At 37.9% G+C, this 24,444-nt stretch overlaps 1 protein-coding gene across 1 annotated transcript; it reads right to left on the reverse strand.

Moving 5' to 3' along the window:
* Positions 1-184: 184 nt before the first annotated feature.
* On the reverse strand, positions 185-23,977 carry LOC132547436 (uncharacterized). Its single transcript, XM_060211191.1, has 4 exons — positions 23,811-23,977; positions 20,854-20,975; positions 2,717-2,822; positions 185-585 (listed from the first exon to the last, which is right to left on the reverse strand). Exons 1-4 carry the CDS (start codon positions 23,950-23,952, stop codon positions 578-580), a joined length of 378 nt encoding a protein of 125 aa, XP_060067174.1. The 5' UTR covers positions 23,953-23,977; the 3' UTR covers positions 185-577.
* Positions 23,978-24,444: the final 467 nt, after the last annotated feature.

Genomic DNA, 24,444 nt, shown 5'->3' on the forward strand with positions numbered 1-24,444 from the left:
AATGAGGGAAGCAATTTCAAAATTGTGTTTCCCATAAGGGGATTGCATACAGATTCCTCTAACCAGTGACAAGCTTAATTATCGGATCATTCTTGGAACTCATTAGCATTGTATCATTCAGAACTATTTAAAGTCCGAAGATAGTAATTCCAACAGACCAATATATATATATAATATATAGATATATATATATATAGATATCTGACTTTATTTCATTTCCAGTTCATGATTTCATTCAAAACAGTATACAGTAGAAATGTGACTATGTTATCAAAACACTTCTTATTTACCAAGTCAGACAGAGGCATGTACAAGACAGTAACCCTATAGAGTATGTTCTATGTAGGTCTTAGTTTCTACCACCACTTGGCATGAATAAGCATTGATAATTTTCTCTGTGAATTTCATTTCGTGAACTCTGTGAAATCCTATGGTCAAAGAGAGCCAGAATGACATCGTTGTACGAAGATTTTAATCCACCGCAGAGTGTGTACACACATCACCTACTACCATTTAATGGTCAAGTCACAAAAACATCATAGGCGGCAAAAATCAATCACCAGCAAAACTCTATTGGTCAATATTCTGAAAATGAAAAGAGAAAATTTTTATAAGTCAATATTCCATGGAGAATACCAATTTTTTTAATAACTTGGAGATATGACAGCAAAGAGCATGGACAACTTTCTGTGTTTGCCACTGAGAAATAGTTTCAGAAAGGAAAGTTGGACAGCAGTACAGGTATATGGTTGGAAAACCTACATCATAAACCAAGAAGATATATATAGAAGATTAAAGTGTAAGACAATATGGTTGACAATATCTTCGTGAAGTTTGGTCAGCTCTTACAGAAGACTACTGATATACCTGATGGGAAAATACTATTCCCCTTATAGACTGACTCATTTTTGTTGTCAAACGTAACTGAACTTATGAAAGGCTGATCAAAACATACTAAAGTCCTTGAGTTTTACTTCTAAGTAAGTTGGTGACAGTTTGTCTTCAAGAAATTTAATGGCAATGTCCACTAGATACCCAGGGGAGTTGGAAATCAAACCTGAAAAGGACAAGATAGACCTTCTACATCAGTCACAATCTGTACCTCGATCTTATCCTACAACAACCCAACAGGGAGAGCTTTCCACCAAGCTATGAAGGTTTGCCTGTTGTGAATGTTATTTCCATAACTGGACAGTAACCTGACTCCTTCCATCAACAATGTCAAGATATGGGCCCATCATGGAAAGCATGAGTTGTACCGATATTCAGAAGATGATATACTGTTATTAATAAGGGTCTTAAGTGTAACAGTTCATTTTGTTGTGTCTATAAACCTAGGTGCTAATTATTCTTTTAAGCATCTATGCATTAAAAAAACAGACATACACAACCCTGAGACACACAACCCTGAGACACACAACTCCTTCCCTTTATTTACTCTAAACATCATCTAGCAACACAAAGTAAGATCAACCAAGATCAATCAAAACCACAAAATACCTAGGTAGTACCAAGATACAACATGGGCAAATACCAGGCAATGGCTTCTGTCTCCCAATTCCCTCAGCTTCTCCCCAGTTGTCTATACATTTTCAAATATATACCATCACACATTCAAAACACTGATGGAAAAATATAAATTAGTGTAAACTCATTTTCATAACACATACAACCCAAATACTATTACTTACAAGATTTCTAAAATACACAAATACTCTCAAACTACATATGCAACACACTCTTGACACATAAAATACAATCTTACACAAACCCTAAACGTACATTTTGAACACTAAGTATAAAAATATAGAAATATTTTGTCAGCATAAAGGGACACAACTCTCTAAAAATCCATTCCTATTATATAAATACCAGCTTGACAGATGTTGGCTGTAAGGGAATATTTATGTATAAACTGACCTACTTAGCTTGACAGATGTTGGCTGTAAGGGAATATTTATATATAAACTGACCTACTTAGCTTGACAGATGTTGGCTGTAAGGGAATATTTATATATAAACTGACCTACTTAGCTTGACAGATGTTGGCTGTAAGGGAATATTTATATATAAACTGACCTACTTAGCTTGACAGAGGTTGGTTTAAGGGAATATTTATATATAAACTGACCTACTTAGCTTGACAGAGGTTGGTTGTAAGGGAATATTTATATATAAACTGACCTACTTAGCTTGACAGATGTTGGCTGTAAGGGAATATTTGTATATAAACTGACCTACTTAGCTTGACAGATGTTGGCTGTAAGGGAATATTTGTATATAAACTGACCTACTTAGCTTGACAGAGGTTGGTTGTATGGGAATATTTATATATAAACTGACCTACTTAGCTTGACAGATGTTGGCTGTAAGGGAATATTTATATATAAACTGACCTACTCAGCTTCACAGTGGTTGGTTGTAAGGGAATATTTATATATAAACTGACCTACTTAGCTTGACAGATGTTGGTTGTAAGGGAATATTTATATATAAACTGACCTACTTAGCTTGACAGAGGTTGGTTTAAGGGAATATTTATATATAAACTGACCTACTTAGCTTGACAGAGGTTGGTTGTAAGGGAATATTTATATATAAACTGACCTACTTAGCTTGACAGAGGTTGGTTTAAGGGAATATTTATATATAAACTGACCTACTTAGCTTGACAGTGGTTGGTTGTAAGGGAATATCTATGTATAAAATTACTTACTTAGCTTAATAGTGACTGGCGGTTGTGGATATTTCTGCAATAGCTTGTTAATGGCCCTTGGTTTTGGTCGGGATTTAAAAGCATCACCACTCTCAGCCTGACTTTTCTACAATAAATCAAACAAAAATATGAAATATCTATACAACAACCATATTAGTAGTAAGTTATCAAAGAACTTGTTACCTGTCACGGCATAAAAACTGTTGTGAAGGATTGACATTAGCACAATTAATAATAATGGTATTTTAATTTCAGTGTTTAGATATGATATTAGTTAACAACAGTGTTGTAATAGCTATTGGTAAGTTGGCTAATTTACCTGTTTATTTTATACTGAGAGGAAAAAGAAACGCAATTAGCAGAAAGTTAATATTGTAAATTAAATCCTTGACATACACCCTTGAAACTTGACAAATGTGTGCATTTGAGTTAGGTCCCTATGGTACCGTATTAAAATCGCTGATGCATAGCTAAACTGCGCACGCCGCTTGTACAAAAGAATAAGAGACAAAAGCACCATATCTCGAACCCAGTATAAAGGATTGGTTCAAAATCTGTGTGTGCGAATCTTCAGACATATCCGTCTTGATTTCCCACATTTTAAGCATAAACAGTTCCCCATAAAAAATGCCACGACTGTCTGAAGTTGACATGGGCTGTGCCAATGCACTTCTTATGCAAGGTATCCTGCAAAATCAGGTCTCTAATAAATTTGGAGTCCATCCATTGAACATTTGCCGTCTCATCCAAAGACTACATGCCACCGGAAGGTTTGCAGACCTACACAATCGCTTTCTGATGGCCACGGAAACAGCAAGGAACACAATTGGGTGTCATCATGTTCCAATTGATCCTCCAAAGACAGTGGGTACTCGACTACGTGCCTTCGGTCTAAGACTGCGGCGGCCATATGTTGGACCACAGCTTAATGTGCTGCGTTGTACCAGACGAATACAATGGCTGAACGCACATTCCGTAAGATGCTTCCCAATGCAACACTGGAGAAAGGTCCTGTTCTCCGATGAGTCCAGGTTTTCCCTTTACCGGGCAGTCAGTTGACGTCGTGTCTATAGACGTACCCACGAGCGCTATGCAGATGCTTGCGTCATAGAGAATGACCACTTTGGAGGAGGATCGGTCATGATATGGGGAGGGATTGCACATGGTATCAAGACTCCTCTGGTCGTTATTCAGGGATATCTCACGGCCGTCCACTATAGAGATCAAGTCCTAGCACTGCATGTTGTTCCTCTAGTACAGCAGCGTCAACTGACGTTTCAGCAGGACAACATCCGGCTGCATGTAGCAAGGGTTTGCCGTGGTTATTCACAGCAAACAATGTCCCCACCCTAGACTGGCCCCCATACAGCCCTGACCTCTCCCCAATAGAACATTTATGGGACAAGTTGGACAGAAGGATAAGACGTAGGCTGAATCCTCCAATCAACGTCGCTCAGTTGGCGTTGGCGCTGGATGAGGAATGAAATCATATACAAATGAGGAGGGTTAATCCCCCGATCAATTCAATGCACAAAAGAGTTCGTGCAGTTACTGCAGCTCGCACGATATTGATTGGACTTCATTTTGAGTGGGGTACTCTTGAATCAACATCAAATTTGAAAGGTTAACTTAACCTTCATGAATGAAATTCTCGTAGATGACAGAGTGGTCAACTATCTTCCAGTTACACCATAATTACATTCGACAACTCTTTTCTATTTCCCGTAGTTGACCTGGAAATTCCTAATTGCGTTTCTTTTTCCTCTCTGTATATGTTTTACCAGTTTGTCCAGGTCATGTTTTACCTGTTTCTCCAGGTCATGGTTTACCTGTTTGTCCAGGTCATGTTTTACCTGTCTGTCCAGGTCATGGTTTACCTGTTTGTCCAGGTCATGTTTTACCTGTTTGTCCAGGTCATGGTTCACCTGTTTGTCCAGGTCATGTTTTACCTGTCTGTCCAGGTCATGGTTTACCAGTCTGTCCAGGTCATGGTTTACCTGTTCGTCCAGGCCATGGTTTACCTGTTTGTCCAGGTCATGTTTCACCTGTTTGTCCAGGTCATGTTTTACCTGTTTGTCCAGGTCATGGTTCACCTGTTTGTCCAGGCCATGGTTTACCTGTTTGTCCAGGTCATGTTTTACCTGTCTGTACAGGTCATGGTTTACCTGTTCGTCCAGGTCATGTTTTACCTGTTTGTCCAGGTGATGGTTTACCTGTTCGTCCAGGTGATGGTTTACCAGTCTGTCCAGGTCATGGTTTACCTGTTCGTCCAGGTCATGGTTCACCGGTTTGTCCAGGTCATGGTTTACCTGTTCGTCATGGTTAACCTGTTCGTCCAGGTCATGTTTTACCTGTTCGTCCAGGTCATGGTTCACCTGTTCGTCCAGGTCATGGTTTACCTGTTCGTCCAGGCGATGGTTTACCTGTTTGTCCAGGCCATGGTTTACCTGTTTGTCCAGGTCATGTTTCACCTGTTTGTCCAGGTCATGTTTTACCTGTTTGTCCAGGTCATGGTTCACCTGTTTGTCCAGGCCATGGTTTACCTGTTTGTCCAGGTCATGGTTCACCTGTTTGTTCTGTTGTTTTGGACTGGTATATTTTTTCATACTTTGATCTGGTACTGTTGATATTGTACTGTTTGTTCCCTAGAGGACCTTATCAATCTCTAATTAACTTTACAACACTTACAGGAGAGCAACACTGAATTAATGGACAAACAGTAATATAATATTCCTGAAATAATTGATGAACAATGCCAACTGTAACGAGAGTCGAGAATTCTGATGTAAAGCTGAGAGGCAGTGATGCTGGTGGATGTAAATCGGTGGTGAAAACACACTCTTGATGTCATGTAATTGTTATCGCTATGGCTGTGAAATAGTCTGCACATCTCAATGGAAAGCACTCCATTATCTCGGCAAACCAATTACACCTCATCCACAACATAATGTACAAATTAACAAAATGCTTCTTTAATGGCCATCATCATTTTGGATGTTCTTGCAAAGAGAAATCTTCCCAAATGTTTGTTACAACATAGTTTAGGTACTCCTAATATTCTAATGAGTTACTAGGAGGCACAAATTGATGTTTAACACTTTCTGGCATATATATATCGTTCATTTGTTGATACAACTTTACTTCAGTTCCTCTACTGGTATATATATAGCATTAGCATATATAATGCTCCTTATAATGCAGCTATTAATCTTAGAGAGAGTAATGTTGTGTAACAAAGAATCTAAGATAATCCAATCTTCAAGTTTCAGATTGTCCATATCAATAGCATCAATCCATTTAGACATGAAAACCATACTGTTTGTATTTAATAAGGAAAAACTATATTTTAAATAACCATGCAAACACAAAGATTTGCTCACAAAGAAGCAATTATAGTAATATTGCTGAAACTTAAATCAAGTGACATTGGTCTTTGACCTTCAAAGTTTCCAATCCAAAAATATGTAAATAACTCCAGTAGTACTAGTCACAGTAGGGATGACTGTATTACCTCAGTAGTACTAGTCACAGTAGGGATGACTGTATTACTCCAGTAGTACTAGTCACAGTAGGGATGACTGTATTACCTCAGTAGTACTAGTCACAGTAGGGATGACTGTATTACCTCAGTAGTACTAGTCACAGTAGGGATGACCTCAGTAGTACTAGTCACAGTAGAGATGACTGTATTACCTCAGTAGTACTAGTCACAGTAGGGATGACTGTATTACCTCAGTAGTACTAGTCACAGTAGAGATGACTGTATTACCTCAGTAGTACTAGTCACAGTAGGGATGACTGTATTACTCCAGTAGTACTAGTCACAGTAGGGATGACTGTATTACCTCAGTAGTACTAGTCACAGTAGGGATGACTGTATCACCCAGTAGTACTAGTCACAGTAGTACTAGTCACAGTAGGGATGACTGTATTACCTCAGTAGTACTAGTCACAGTAGGGATGACTGTATTACTCCAGTAGTACTAGTCACAGTAGGGATGACTGTATTTCCTCAGTAGTACTAGTCACAGTAGGGATGACTTTATTACCTCAGTAGTACTAGTCACAGTAGGGATGACTGTATTACCTCAGTAGTACTAGTCACAGTAGGGATGACTGTATTACCCAGTAGTACTAGTCACAGTAGGGATGACTGTATTACCCAGTAGTACTAGTCACAGTAGGGATGACTGTATTACTCCAGTAGTACTAGTCACAGTAGGGATGACTGTATTACCCAGTAGTACTAGTCACAGTAGGGATGACTGTATTACCCAGTAGTACTAGTCACAGTAGGGATGACTGTATTACCCAGTAGTACTAGTCACAGTAGGGATGACTGTATTACCCAGTAGTACTAGTCACAGTAGGGATGACTGTATCACCCAGTAGTACTAGTCACAGTAGGGATGACTGTATCACCCAGTAGTACTAGTCACAGTAGGGATGACTGTATTACCTAGTAGTACTAGTCACAGTAGGGATGACTGTATTACCTCAGTAGTACTAGTCACAGTAGGGATGACTGTATTACCTAGTAGTACTAGTCACAGTAGGGATGACTGTATTACCTCAGTAGTACTAGTCACAGTAGGGATGACTGTATTACCCAGTAGTACTAGTCACAGTAGGGATGACTGTATTACCCAGTAGTACTAGTCACAGTAGGGATGACTGTATTACCTCAGTAGTACTAGTCACAGTAGGGATGACTGTATTACCTCAGTAGTACTAGTCACAGTAGGGATGACTGTATTACCTCAGTAGTACTAGTCACAGTAGGGATGACTGTATTACCTCAGTAGTACTAGTCACAGTAGGGATGACTGTATCACCCAGTAGTACTAGTCACAGTAGGGATGACTGTATTACCTCAGTAGTACTAGTCACAGTAGGGATGACTGTATTACCTCAGTAGTACTAGTCACAGTAGGGATGACTGTATTACCTAGTAGTACTAGTCACAGTAGGGATGACTGTATTACCTCAGTAGTACTAGTCACAGTAGGGATGACTGTATTACCCAGTAGTACTAGTCACAGTAGGGATGACTGTATTACCCAGTAGTACTAGTCACAGTAGGGATGACTGTATTACCCAGTAGTACTAGTCACAGTAGGGATGACTGTATTACCCAGTAGTACTAGTCACAGTAGGGATGACTGTATCACCCAGTAGTACTAGTCACAGTAGGGATGACTGTATTACCCCAGTAGTACTAGTCACAGTAGGGATGACTGTATTACCTAGTAGTACTAGTCACAGTAGGGATGACTGTATTACCTCAGTAGTACTAGTCACAGTAGGGATGACTGTATTACCCAGTAGTACTAGTCACAGTAGGGATGACTGTATTACCCAGTAGTACTAGTCACAGTAGAGATGACTGTATTACCTCAGTAGTACTAGTCACAGTAGGGATGACTGTATCACCCAGTAGTACTAGTCACAGTAGGGATGACTGTATTACCCAGTAGTACTAGTCACAGTAGGGATGACTGTATTACCCAGTAGTACTAGTCACAGTAGGATGATGACAGTGTACTAGTCACAGTAGGATGACTGTATTACCCAGTAGTACTAGTCACAGTAGGGATGACTGTATTACCCCAGTAGTACTAGTCACAGTAGGGATGACTGTATTACCTAGTAGTACTAGTCACAGTAGGGATGACTGTATTACCCAGTAGTACTAGTCACAGTAGGGATGACTGTATTACCCAGTAGTACTAGTCACAGTAGGGATGACTGTATTACCCAGTAGTACTAGTCACAGTAGGGATGACTGTATTACCTAGTAGTACTAGTCACAGTAGGGATGACTGTATTACCCAGTAGTACTAGTCACAGTAGGGATGACTGTATTACCTAGTAGTACTAGTCACAGTAGGGATGACTGTATTACCCAGTAGTACTAGTCACAGTAGGGATGACTGTATTACCCAGTAGTACTAGTCACAGTAGGGATGACTGTATTACCCAGTAGTACTAGTCACAGTAGGGATGACTGTATTACCCAGTAGTACTAGTCACAGTAGGGATGACTGTATCACCCAGTAGTACTAGTCACAGTAGGGATGACTGTATTACCTCAGTAGTACTAGTCACAGTAGGGATGACTTTATTACCCCAGTAGTACTAGTCACAGTAGGGATGACTGTATTACCTCAGTAGTACTAGTCACAGTAGGGATGACTGTATCACCCAGTAGTACTAGTCACAGTAGGGATGACTGTATTACCCAGTAGTACTAGTCACAGTAGGGATGACTGTATTACCCAGTAGTACTAGTCACAGTAGGGATGACTGTATTACCCAGTAGTACTAGTCACAGTAGGGATGACTGTATTACCCAGTAGTACTAGTCACAGTAGGGATGACTGTATTACAGTAGGGATGACTGTATTACCCAGTAGTACTAGTCACAGTAGGGATGACTGTATTACCTAGTAGTACTAGTCACAGTAGGGATGACTGTATTACCCAGTAGTACTAGTCACAGTAGGGATGACTGTATTACCCAGTATTACCCAGTAGTACTAGTCACAGTAGGGATGACTGTATTACCCAGTAGTACTAGTCACAGTAGGGATGACTGTATCACCCAGTAGTACTAGTCACAGTAGAGATGACTGTATTACTCCAGTAGTACTAGTCACAGTAGGGATGACTGTATCACCCAGTAGTACTAGTCACAGTAGGGATGACTGTATTACCTCAGTAGTACTAGTCACAGTAGGGATGACTGTATTACCCAGTAGTACTAGTCACAGTAGGGATGACTGTATTACCCAGTAGTACTAGTCACAGTAGGGATGACTGTATTACCTCAGTAGTACTAGTCACAGTAGGGATGACTGTATTACCTCAGTAGTACTAGTCACAGTAGGGATGACTGTATTACCTCAGTAGTACTAGTCACAGTAGGGATGACTGTATAACACATTATTAGTACTAGTCACAGTAGGGATGACTGTATCACCCAGTAGTACTAGTCACAGTAGGGATGACTGTATTACCCAGTAGTACTAGTCACAGTAGGGATGACTGTATTACCCAGTAGTACTAGTCACAGTAGGGATGACTGTATTACCCAGTAGTACTAGTCACAGTAGGGATGACTGTATCACCCAGTAGTACTAGTCACAGTAGGGATGACTGTATTACCCAGTAGTACTAGTCACAGTAGGGATGACTGTATTACCCAGTAGTACTAGGGTCACATGTATTAACACAGTAGTACTAGTCACAGTAGGGATGACTGTATTACCCAGTAGTACTAGTCACAGTAGGGATGACTGTATCACCCAGTAGTACTAGTCACAGTAGGGATGACTGTATTACCCAGTAGTACTAGTCACAGTAGGGATGACTGTATTACCCAGTAGTACTAGTCACAGTAGGGATGACTAGTACTAGTCACAGTAGGGATGCCCAGTAGTACTAGTCACAGTAGGGATGACTGTATTACCCAGTAGTACTAGTCACAGTAGGGATGACTGTATTACCTAGTAGTACTAGTCACAGTAGGGATGACTTTATTACTCCAGTAGTACTAGTCACAGTAGGGATGACTGTATTACCTCAGTAGTACTAGTCACAGTAGAGATGACTGTATTACCTAGTAGTACTAGTCACAGTAGGGATGACTGTATTACCTCAGTAGTACTAGTCACAGTAGGGATGACTGTATTACCTCAGTAGTACTAGTCACAGTAGGGATGACTGTATTACTCCAGTAGTACTAGTCACAGTAGGGATGACTGTATTACCTAGTAGTACTAGTCACAGTAGGGATGACTGTATTACCTAGTAGTACTAGTCACTTGTGGGATTGTATTGGTTAAAGAGGTGACTGTTTCCACTAATCGTTCTTTAGTTAGTGTAAAGATTAACTTTACCTTTTTGTTTCCTCAACACTATCCCCTTACCCCAGGTAATCATGGTGACAACCAATACCACCAGATAAACAGATACATCAAGACTTGTGAAGATTTCAACATGGCAATGATGTACACCTCAAACAGACCTTTGGCATATCAGTCTGATGTGTTCTGGTAATACAACTACAACAAAAGTACAGCGTGACTGTTGTTTTACTTGGTGAATGGGTTGTAGATGTTTTATCTGTCCCTGTACTCTGGTTCATAAAGACCAATTTACACAGACACAGCAAAGGGAACAAGTAATGGGGCCAAGCTGCCTGCCGCCTTTACAGTTCCATCCTGACTCAGACCACTGGACAAATAGCTCAGTGACTGAACAACCAGAACCCCCCTCATAAATCATCGCCAGGAATCACCCAGATCAATACCAAACACACACTCAGCAATCTGATTTCACAATGATAAGGGCAGCATCAGCGATCTGCATCATAAACAACACTGAATAGACATTATTTCTTCAGATGTTACATGTAAAAATGATCTGCCCTAATGTCCGATAGTGATGTTTACACTCCCTAAACCAGTGACAGTAGAAATAACAACGATCCTGCTGGCTGCTTTTATGATTGTCCATTTGTTATGATCACATATAAGGGCATTAAAGTCATTTTTATCATTGATAAACATGAATTCATTTCAATAAATTACACAACAAAAATTACTTTGTTATTACCAGAAAGACACCAACACGTAGAATAACTAATAAGCAATCACTGGTATCATTGATTATATTGATGAAGGAAACTTTTTTTCAATTCTCCAGAAAAGTTTATCCTTTCACACATATATGAGCACTAAGCCCAATGAAATTTTGACAATTGTTTCTAACCAAACTGAAAATATACCTTCACTGCTATTACTTTAAATCCAGACTGCGAAATTTTGATTCATTAAAACTCAATTATCTCCTTGAATGAAAAAAATAAAACTTTTGACCTGTGCAAGTAAGAAAATCTTACACATTGCCCTGCATTAGAGTTTTCTGCCTTGTCCAGTTATCCTTAACATTGACATATTAAACGTGATTATCAGGTGATTTTGACCGTTTTAGTGACAGGAGCACCTGTTAAGAGATTGGAGCTTTAGAGTGGGTTGGGTGACTATTAAGTGACTAGGTAATTCTACTGACAGGGGCACCTGTTCAGAGATTGGAGGTCCAGAGAGTGTAGGGTGACTATAAAGTGACTAGGTAGTTCTAATAACAGGAGCACCTGTTCAGAGATTGGAGGTCCAGAGAGTGTAGGGTGACTATAAACTGACTAGGTAGTTCTAATAACAGGAGCACCTGTTCAGAGATCGGAGGTCCAGAGATTGTAGGGTGACTATTAAGTGACTAGGTAGTTCTAATAACAGGGGCACCTGTTTACAGAATGAAGGACCAGAGTTCAAATCCTTCCCTGAATGGAATGCAGAAATCTGCCTATTTCATGCAAAGTTTAAGGAACAACAAAGATTAAAACATACATATTACTAACAGCAGCTATCTCAGGGAGCAAAGATTTCATTTTATACAAACTGTGTTCATGTCAAATCTGTTAGTTAAAAATTACTCAGTATGCACTTTAAACATATGTGAATGTTAATTTTCTTTTTTTTTTCTCATTTTTCTGATCTTTTAAGCTAACTGCTCTTAGAACAAAAAATAAAATATAACACACTTAAAGTTAATCATTCATGCAGATCCTAGGACTTTTATGTAACATGTAGTCTTTAGAAAATATATTGATCAGAAACAATAATGAGTGTCCGTGACAAGCCTTAAACACCTAAAGCTAGGTATCAATAAACTCAGAGGCCTACAACACACAGGTAACAGTATTTCCAAACTGAATAAGGAAATATGTTCATGGCATATTCCAGCTGTTTATAGCAAAATATGTAATCAATGTATTACATTTAATCCATTGGGTTAGAATCAGACATATATACTACTCAGCCAGGTGGCAACTCGAACCTCATGGAACCCACTTGTAATGACAATATTTTTTCAGTAACCAGATTACAAACATTTTTGAAATTTAAAAAACTTTGTAAATATTTTATCAAAAGCAGTTTTTGACCAATAGAAGGTAATAAATCTGAAATTGGAATTAAAACAATTTCATTAGAAATGACTGTAATCTGTGTGGCATTGAAATTGGATAAGAATTAGGGCAGGGCCTATCCCCCCTAGTGGTAGAAGTATGGGCCACAGGTGTGGAGAGGCGAGTAATACACTCCTCTACATAGTGGACCATGCACGCTCATGACTGGCATTGGATTGGCACGATCTCTGACTGTTAGAACTAAATACCGACACAAAACCAATTCATAGGATTTTCTTTACTCAACCAATATTGCCTGGCATAGATGTAACTAATTTGTGTGTCACTACATCTGGGGCTAAAAAGACATGAATACAGCCCCCAGATTTTAAATTCACAGGTGTGACCAAATCAGAAGTCAAATAATATTGATAAGTGAATCCGGTGTGAGGGTAACAAACATGCCAGGCTGTAAGTGCTGTGAAACAACACACCAGTCTCCACTATTGACAATGTCCCAACTCCATTGAGTAGGGCGAGAAGCCAGGTAAGTGGATTCATGAACAGGCTCAGGTATTGTAATTACTGGCCAGGTATACCTAACCCTGGTCACACCTGCAGCATCTAAATCCTGGTAAATTAAACTTGGAACGTCACAAAACTAGTTGTATATCCTACATACATAACTTTTATACACATCTCAAAAAATATGAGAAATGTTATGCAATCATTCGCAACATAAGAATTCACATCACCAAACTCCAAAAGCATTAAATGTGAGAATTATCAATTTTCAGTTTGTGATATTCTGCCATTCCAAGACCACACATAAATACAGGTACTTGTATCAAAACATAGAATGTGAATGTAACATATAGAGAATATCACCAGAAAATGATGAAAGGTTAGCAAAGAGTTACAGCTTGTGGATATGATAAGTACACACCATAACCTCTCCCTACATCTTACCTCTCACTCTCTAGTGACTCACAATAAGCCAGATACACCTATCTCTATAGTGACTCACAATAAGCCAGGTACACACCTTACCCCTCACTCTATAGTGACTCACAATAAGCCAAGTACACCTCATTCAATAGTGACTCACAATAAGCCAGGTACACATCTTACCCTCTCTCTATAGTGACTCACAATAAGCCAGGTACCCCTCACCTTATAGTGACTCACAATGAGCCAAATACCTACCTCTCTCTATGTTGACTCACAATAAGCCAGATACACATCTTATCCCTCACTCCATAGTGACTCACATAAGCCGGGTATACCTCTCTTTATAGTGACTCACAATAAGTCGGGTACATCTCACTCTATAGTGACTCAAAATAAGTCAGGTAAACATCTTACCCCTCTCTATAGTGACTCACAATAAGCCAAGTACACCCCAATCTATAGTTACTCAAAATAAGACTGCTACACATCTTACCCCTCTCTCTATAGTGACTCACATAAAGCCAGGTACAACTCACTCTATAGTGACTCACAATAAGTCAGGTACACTTCTCTCTATAATGACTCACAATAAGCCAGGTATTCTCTATAGTGACTCACAATCAGTCAGGTACAACTCACTCTAAAACGACTCACAATTAGCCAGACTCACTCATTCTATAGTGACTTACAATAAGCCGGGTACACATCTTACCCCTCTCTCTATAGTGACTCACAATAAGCTAGGTACACATCTAACTCTCTCTCTTCAGACACTAAGAACAAGAGGCCCACAGGGCCTGTATCGCTCACCTGAATCTTTATGACCAACAGTACTATATTTGCGTATGTTCCACGTTTAATACATTTGACACCTGTGACCTTGACTATGAGTCAAGGTCATTTCTTTTTCAAATTTTTCTTGGACTTCATAAAAGGAACATACTGGCCAAATATAATGATTCAAGGCTTTTCGATATTTCAGAAGAAATTTTTAAACATTTTTACACCTGTGACCTTGCAAATTGGTCAAGGTCATTTCTTTTACTTTATTTTGTAGGACACCATAAGAGGAACATAGTAGCCTAATATAATGATTCTAGGCCTTCCGGTATTTCCGGTCGTTTAAAGGTTTCAACACATTTGACCTCTGTGACCTTGAATAAGGGTCAAGCTTATTTCTTTTTGAAAAATTTGTTTGGCTTCATTAAAGGAACCTTCCATCCACAAATAATGATTCTAGGCCTTCCGGTATTTTGGAAGAAGTAGTTTAAAGGTTTTAACACTTTTGACCTCTGTGACCTTGAATATGGATCAAGGTCATTTCTTTTTGCAAACTTTGTTGGGCTTCACCAAAGGAACCTTCCAGCCCAATGTTATGATTCTAGGCCTACCGGTATATTGGAAGAAGTCGTTTAAAGGTTTTAACACATTTGACCTCTGTGACCTTTAATAAGGGTCAAGCGCTTCATCAGAGGAACCTTCCAGCCAAATATGATAACTCTACGCCTTTCGGTATTTCAAAAGAAGTTGTTTAAATGAAAAGTTGAAGGACGCAGGACGGACGGATGGACGATGGACAGACGGACGACGCAGTATGACATAACCTCACTTGGCCCTTTATGCCAGGTGAGCTAATAAGTCAGATACACTTATATATTAGGTACACATCTTAACCCTCTCTCTACTGACACTAATTCAGGTACACATCTTAACCCTCACCCTATCCCCATCCCCATGCCCCACTTATCAATAAAAACTTGGGAATAAGCCTAGTTATGGTATACCTCCTTAACTCCTTTCTCCATGAACAAGGCTACAGTCAGGCTGGTGCCTTATATAATTATATGTACCTGAGTTGGGAGCAAACCTTACACCCAATACACCTCTAATCTTGTGAATTCTAATGCTCTACTGATGAGGTCATCAAAGCCCAATACCATTGTACCATTGTCACAAAAAAGCTGTTTTTAAGATGATACTGAAGGAGGGCCCAAACTCTCAAGTTTCAGGACATAACAGCTTTTCTCTACATCAGTCTTTTCTGTGAAAGTGCGATTTAAAACAAATGATGATGATTAATAGGTTGTTCCAACAGAAGTTATTTTGAGGAAACATGTTTGTCATAAAATCAATATCAATTGTCAAAACTTATATTTATGACTATTTCCTTAATGTCTCTCTGAAATTATTTGGCTATAAACAATGACAGAACGAGTTTTGAATTTTACAGAGATGCTATGTCCCAATGACAAGTTAATGGTATACCATACTGAGATATCTGCGATACATCCGGCAGTGTTCAGCAGCCATAAATATTGCTGTTTAAAGCCCCACAGAAGCAATCACCCAACACCACTGGTATACGTAAAAGGAATTAATTGAACTCTTCATGCAAGTTGGCCACCATACACTGTCGTCATGGACAAAAGAATAGTTTAACCAAAGATTTATTTCCCTTTCAAGAAACAGTGATAACAAATTTCACTGAAAAAATCAAAATTGGCTGCCTGTCAGCCATTTTGTTTTTGATCTGTCCCAAAATCGAACAGGCACAACTAGGGACCAAGGGGAACCTACATACACAATTTGGGAAAGATCCATCAAGGACTTCTCAAGAAATAGCAATAAAAAAAATTGTTTATGGACGAACTACGGACAGTTGGACCACGGACGCAGAGCGATTTGAACAGTCCACCATCTGATGATGGTGGGCTAAAAAGATGATTCATGGGCCTTATATATACTCTAACCAGATTTGGTTTTAACAATATTTTTATTTCATTTTGGCATGTATAACAAGTGCAAGATTGGATCTGGCAACAAGAGTTTTGATCTTATATAAAGAAATCTCCAATGAGAGGTATTTTTTGTACTTACGAAGAACTTGAGCCTACAGTTTGGATAACACTGCCATAACTCAATATTTCATAATAACACAGACCCTTCAGTGTAAACCATAAATTGTAGGTAGATATGATCTGATTTCTACAAAATGTATGATTATTTAAAAAAAAATATAGTAAAAATAATCATACATAAATTATTAGTCATGAAAAATAAAAGAATTGTGTTGTTTTTTTTCACTTTACATACCTATTTGAAACTGTTCCATGGGGATACATGTATGTGTTACAATGTTTTACATCAAGTGATCTGAAAACTTCTCAAAATGAGAGGTTTTTTCCTGGAAAATTCCAGTGAAGCATTGCTTTTTACTTTAGGTGTGCATAAGTCTTTATCAAAATATAGCTATATTATTGTATATATTCTTACCTCATTAAAATACAATATGTAAGAAATATTGTTTTTCAAAAAGTTGTTATGATGAGAATGACAAAGTTCTGAATGAGAGAAAATATTCCATATATTGTTGATGAGGCATCCAAAATTTACTGAATTAAACCTGTTTAATCCAAAAACAGACCTGAATGTTCAAAATCATTTACATGATGATTGGAATTATATATGTATTTTACAATGTCTCAGTCATTTATCTACCTATTTATGTACATATCTATTATCTACAGTATGTAAAAATTATTCAATAAAAGAAAATAAAGTAAAACTTTTAATTTACAATTGTTTGAGACAAAACACAACCAACAACACACAGCTCTTGTTATGCTTCACAACAATCTCATTTCTAGTCGTTCTATACGAAAGTTATCAGAATCTGTAACACATGCTACCTCTGTGTTATAAGCTACCACTTGAGTATTTATCTTGATAATCAATCTAAATTAACATTACTAGAGGGCACCATGATCAAGATGACCTCAGTGTTTAGTACATTATCATTTGATGTATACAAATACAGAGACTTAATTCCACAGATGCACAGCAGATTGTGGAAACGGTAAAGAACATCTCTTGCTATAAAACCCTTTAACACATTTTTGTCACTAAAATATGAACAAGCATTTTCACAGAATCAATGTGTATATATAAAATGTTGTATAATTCACACATACAAATAATTGAATATTGGTATAAATTATGAATATTTACCAACAAACATGAAATAACTTGCCCATTGAAATACCCACCCTCTACTATTTTGGAACATTTTCTTCAGGTGGGTAATGTCAGTTCTTATAACACAACCATTAGAAGATTAATGTGTGACATTTTGATGAACACACGGTCACCTTAACCTGACAAATCACCCGTGTGGAGTATATGTAGTGTAAAGGATGGTAAGGAACCGACCAACTTTTTCGGCTGTACTATAATCCTATGTACACTATGGTCGAAATAAGTGTGACAAGATGGTAAACAGATTATAGACCAAAGTTTACACAAAATGGTAACAATGTACTGTAGTCAATTCAGGTATGCTTTGATATATTCAGCTACTCATTGACTACAGTAACAGCCAAAAGTATCTAGCACATCTCTGTATCATCAAGATCTCACAGCACAAGGCAGCTGTACATTTCAGGATCATCATGATCTTACAGCACAAGGTAGCTGTACATTACAGGATAATCAAGATATTACAGCACAAGGTAGCTGTACATTACAGGATCATCAAGATCCTACAGCACAAGGTAGCTGTACATTACAGGATCATCAAGATCCTACAGCACAAGGCAGCTGTACATTACAGGATCATCAAGATCTTACAGCACAAGGCAGGTGTACATTACAGGATCATCATGATCTTACAGCACAAGGTAGCTGTACATTACAGGATCATCAAGATCTTACAGCACAAGGTAGCTGTATATTACAGGATCATCAAGATCTTACAGCACAAGGCAGGTGTACATTACAGGATGATCAAGATCTTACAGCACAAGGTAGCTGTACATTACAGGATAATCAAGATATTACAGCACAAGGTAGCTGTACATTACAAGATAATCAAGATATTACATCACAAGGTAGCTGTACATCACAGGATCATAAGATCTTACAGCACAAGGTAGCTGTACATTACAGGATAATCAAGATATTACATCACAAGGTAGCTGTAAATCACATGATCATAAGACCTTACAGCACAAGGTAGCTGTACACCTCATGATCATAAGATCTTACAGCACAAGGTAGCTGTACATTTCAGGATCATCAAGATCTTACAGCACAAGGCAGCTGTACATCACAGGATCATCAAGATCCTACAGCACAAGGTAGCTGTACATTACAGGATAATCAAGATATTACATCACAAGGTAGCTGTACATCACATGATCATAAGATCTTACAACACAAGGCAGGTGTACATTACAGGATCATCAAGATCTTACAGCACAAGGTAGCTGTACATTACAGGATCATCAAGATCTTACAGCACAAGGTAGCTGTACATTACAGGATCATCAAGATCTTACAGCACAAGGTAGCTGTACATTACAGGATAATCAAGATATTACATCACAAGGTAGCTGTACATCTCATGATCATAAGATCCTACAGCACAAGGTAGCTGTAAATCACATGATCATCAAGATCTTACAGCACAAGGTAGCTGTACATTACAGGATCATCATGATCTTACAGCACAAGGCAGCTGTACATTTCATGATCATCAAGATCTTACAGCACAAGTCAGCTGTACATTTCAGGATCATCAAGATCTTACAGCACAAGGTAGCTGTACATCACAGGATCATCAAGATCCTACAGCACAAGGCAGCTGTACACCTCATGATCATAAGATCTTACAGCACAAGACAGCTGTACATCACAGGATCATCAAGATCCTACAGCACAAGTCAGCTGTACATCACAGGATCATCAAGATCCTACAGCACCAGGCAGCTGTACATTTCAGGATCATCAAGATCTTACAGCACAAGGTAGCTGTAAATCTCATGATCATCAAGATCTTACAGCACAAGGTAGCTGTACATCACATGATCATCAAGCACTGACAGCACAAGTCAGCTGTACATCACAGGATCATCAAGATCCTACAGCACAAGGCAGCTGTACATCACATGATCATCAAGATCTTACAGCACAAGGTAGCTGTACACCTCATGATCATAAGATCCTACAGCACAAGGTAGCTGTACATCATCATGATCATAGCACAAAGCATGATCATAAGACAGCACAAGTCAGCTGTACATTACAGGATAATCAAGATCCTACAGCACAAGGCAGCTGTACACCTCATGATCATAAGATCTTACAGCACAAGACAGCTGTACATCACAGGATCATCATGATCTTACAGCACAAGTCAGCTGTACATCACAGGATCATCAAGATCCTACAGCACAAGTCAGCTGTACATCACAGGATCATCAAGATCCTACAGCACAAGTCAGCTGTACATTTCAGGATCATCAAGATCTTACAGCACAAGGTAGCTGTACATCACAGGATCATCATGATCCTATATCAGAAAGTAGCCTGTACATCACATGGTGATCCTTTAAATTTGGGGCAAAATTATGTAGAATTTATTTTCACAATAAGTAGTAGAAGGGAGATAACCTGCACAAATAATTGTGGATTCTTCATAATATTCTCAGTTCAAAATGAGAAAGTATGATGTTCAAATAGAAACAAAGTCAAGAAATAAAGTCTCCTATGTGAATTTAACTCATCATATTTTAACATATGAAAAAATGTGAACATTGTGAATGAACCAATATTCATACATCATTAAATGTTCACAAGAATGACTGAATTAATATTTACATTGAGTGAAGTATAACACGAGTACCTTGGCAATACCACAGCACACACATGTAACAGAAGTCATTATTTATTTCAATGCATCCACTAGGATTCAAACCCGGGACCCCTGGTTTACTAGTCTGACGTTCAACCAATCGAGCTAAAGAAAAGCACTCTCTATCAAATCAATATATTTCAGCTAGTATTTATCAGGGTGACATAGTCCCCCTCCAGGAAAAACCTTGTCCTTTAGTTTCCTTGGGTTACAGCGAAACTGGTGGGGCATGACTAAGCATTATTCCCTAGTCCCTACATGGGTGCCAATGTAACAGAGGTCAATATTTATTTCACTACCTCTGCTAGGATTTGAACCCGGGACTTCTTGCGTACTAATGTGATGCTCAGCCGATCGAGCTAAAGAGAAGTCCTTTGTAGCCGAGTGGTATTGCAGCTTGTATTTACCAGGGTTACATGTACATATGTATTGTGTGATAATATGTAATAAGGTACTAAGATAGTTTCTGCTACTTTTTACCTACATATTTCAATTACAATTTTCAAAACTTTATATATGACTTACCTTGAAGTCTGCCATGCATTTATCAAAAGCTTGAATTTGTCCATCACATAGCCCTTTGTATTTGAAATCATGCATTTTATAGCAGTCCAGCATATCCTTCAGTGCATCTGTACATGGTCGCCCTAAAATTGATATAAAAATCAGATGTTTGAAATCAAACCCATTCAAAATAAGTTCTATTTCAAATTGGAAGCAACAATAGATGTCCTACAAATCTAAGATAACCAACACCATTAATTTTCCCTGTTCATGAAACTTTGTATAACATTTATGTAGCATACTTCAGCATTTATAAGCATGCTAAGCAATGACACCATATCACTCACATAGCCATGAAGCACTTTAAGCTTGCACAGACAGTTTCTCAGATATAGGCGACACTGGAAACTCTAGGTAATTATGAAATTGAAAATTCAATCTAGTCCTTCTTGAGAAACAGATTGAACACTCTGTAACTGTTAGTATCCTTATCTATTTAGGTCATCTCTCAGCAATTTTTTTTTTCAAATCATTCATTAAATGGAACTTCCACAAACTAAAGAATCTGAGGAACCTACAAATGTTGGAGTGGCTTTCCACTTATGAACATCTCAATTCTTCTGAAATGGAGAGATGAAGCCCATTTTAATATTCACAACCATGTTTGTTTGGTGATGAATAATGAGAGTACAAGCAGGTATGGTGCCTATTCCATACCAAGGTAATCAACATTTAAAGATTGTTTCTCGTTACATCTAGATATCTTATATATCTCTGCAAACATCAGACATTTACATCCAGTGTAAGTAATAACAAGACAGCATAAAAATTGATAAATGTACATGTTGTGCTTAGTAAGATTTATCTACAAACCATCCAACGCAAACATAAATATTTTATCTTTACCAACTGGAAAAAGTCTCAATTGTAAAATATTAAGAAAAACAAAGCATATTATCTTCAGGGCAATTGAAATCTTTAAATAAAATAAGACAGTCTTGTAAAGATAGGATGTATGTATGATGGACCAATACACTTCAGCACAGTGTATATATGCTGATGTACACAAACATTTAACAGACCTAATAAGACCTGTATATAGTCACCTTCACCACAGACTGAGGTATTGGTATATCTCTATCTAAGTCTGTATGTTCATCAAATATATTTCTCCATTATACTCCTAATTATATATTGTCACAGCATTTCTCAACTTTCTAATGGTATTGTACCAGAGTTCACATGATTGGAAACAACATACCAGCTCTGTACTTGATATGCACAAAGAAAACAAAATGCCAATACAGCTATAATCACTCGTCTGGATATATGCGGTAGATGTTTTATCGCAGCCCCAAAGCATTTTTGTATAAATGTGCTAATAAATTTGATCTGTATTGACAATATAGACTCACCAACCTGTGCTTAAACCCAGTAACACAAACAAACATAAAACATCATCAACCTCCATGGGTAGGATAAAAAAATGTGTATACATATGTATATTATGGTCTAGAGGTTAAACTATTTCTTCATAAACATGATCAAAATGTTCAGTGTTTGCTAATTGTTATCCTTCAAAAATGTGTGTTTTGAAAAATATTTATTTAAGGAAGCTTGACCCTTTCCAAATGAACCATTAGATATTTTTGAAACTTTTGCTTAAATGATTATAAATGCTACCACATGAATATGATTTTCTAAAAAATCTAAGCATTCTTTTTCTCATCACTATCAGAGTCTGACCTTGTATCTCTTATGTCAGCTGATGTCAATGGCATGGAATATGAATGGTCAAGACATCAGTTACTTCCAGTACTATCATCAAAGATGTAAACCACATTTTCTAGACTCTTCTTGTCATTGTTGATATCATGGCATACCTTTCATCTTCTTTATCCAGAAGAGTTCTCTTTCACACAGCACAAAATTCACTCTTTATTACACCCCAGTGCAAAATCCTTGGTACACAAATATTAAGTTACATCACAACGATACAGGACACATTACTGGTGTATTATGTAGGGTTGAATCTCCTTAACTATTCTTTGAATTCTTATTACATAATCATTGTTATCTCACATTCTAACATGCATACCAGTAACATTAGGATTTATAGTAGTATGCCATGCACTCCCTCATCAGCCTGCTTAGCTTGTGTGAAAATATACAGGTAATTAACACCGTCTTTGTCTGGATCTGAACCCAAATACACACGTCTATATGTGTGCATCTGGGTATGATATGAAAGAAATGACATCACAGATCGATACCCAAGATTTTGAACATGTTAGGCCCACCCCCTCATATGAGTAATAGTCCTGAAATTGAGTGATAGTTATCAACTAAACAAATAACAACTAGTAGAGGGTTGGAACGACCTGTATTATTGTGTCCAACCAGTTGAAAGCAACCATAAAAGGCTGATATGTGGAGAAAAGAGCAAACACCTGTAGCCGAATGCACTTAGCTACAACCAAATCGAGAGGTGAAAATTGATTCAGGATACTACCCAGGTGATACAAATATAAAGATCTGCAAAATATCACTACCGATGACCTTTGTTTTCTTGGTACCTTTAGCTATATATGCATATATCCCAAAACAACCTGAATCGCTGTTACATCCCATGATGTTTGTGAACTATGTTTCCGCATGGAGCAATTATTTTGGCGTCCGAGATCAGGCCAAATTCAGCGTAAAATCTATGTCAGGTAAACATAGATTGAACAACAAATTTGCTTGTTTCAATACTCTGACGTTCAATCAATGTTGCAGGATTAATAGAATACATGGTCGGTATTTTAGGTGATCCACTTGTGCCTTTCTGTTCCGAGCCACAATATGGCTTATACTTTATGACACTGACCATGTATTCTCTATATAGATGTACAGGAATCAGATGTGTATTATCATTACAAAACATATCGGAAACGACACCTGTGGAGTTGACCAGGCAAAAAAATTGTGATACATACCTGATGATAATCTGTCCTCTTTTGCTTTAATCTTGTTGTCTAAAATAAACGGTGCATTCCATATTTTGTAACGATGGGGGTCTGGCCTGTAGCCAAATGCACGTTTGTGTTTAGCTAACGAAAAGTTTGTTAACCGAGGCATGTTCCAAAAACGAATCTAATTTCAGAGTGACCTCCCTTGTACGTCAAGTAGTACTAAATACGACGGTACAAATATTTATAACTACTAAATGCGGAAGATGATTAATTATGATATGTTTAGCGATTCCCTTATCTGTAACGTAACTCAATTATTATTTTTTAATGTTTGTGCTATTAATGTATTACTTATTTATCTCTAACCGAAACAATGGACAAAGTGAATTGAAGGACTTGTAATTTTATAACAAGTCCGTTGAAAAGTTAATTATCCGAGTTGTCTTTAGTGGGGCCTTCAGTTTATTCTTTTGTTTGATAAAATGCCTCAAATGTTGTCCAAACCGTACACATTTGCCTGCTTATATTTTTTTAACCGAAGCCGTAGCCAATCATCCTTGGTCCCCATCGGCCATCAGTCTGTCAAAATATTATTGCTAATAATTAAATTTCTTTCCGGAACATTTCCATTTCCATAGCGATTTTGTGTAGAATTATC

This window comes from Ylistrum balloti, unplaced genomic scaffold (assembly GCF_031769215.1).
Source record: "Ylistrum balloti isolate Yb309-2 unplaced genomic scaffold, AGI_CSIRO_Ybal_v1 Utg369954, whole genome shotgun sequence".
In the NCBI taxonomy this organism is placed as follows: Eukaryota; Metazoa; Mollusca; class Bivalvia; order Pectinida; family Pectinidae; genus Ylistrum; species Ylistrum balloti.

What these genes read in the sequence shown, in the direction of transcription:
- LOC132547436 (XM_060211191.1), bottom strand. Translation starts at nt 23,952, where the DNA reads ATGCCTCGGTTAACAAACTTTTCGTTAGCTAAACACAAACGTGCATTT. An exon ending in AGAGGACAGATTATCATCAG is followed by an intron (nt 20,976 to 23,810) that starts GTATGTATCACA and finishes TATCAATTTTAG; the next exon opens with GGCGACCATGTACAGATGCA. An exon ending in AATGCATGGCAGACTTCAAG is followed by an intron (nt 2,823 to 20,853) that starts GTAAGTCATATA and finishes GATTTATTGTAG; the next exon opens with AAAAGTCAGGCTGAGAGTGG.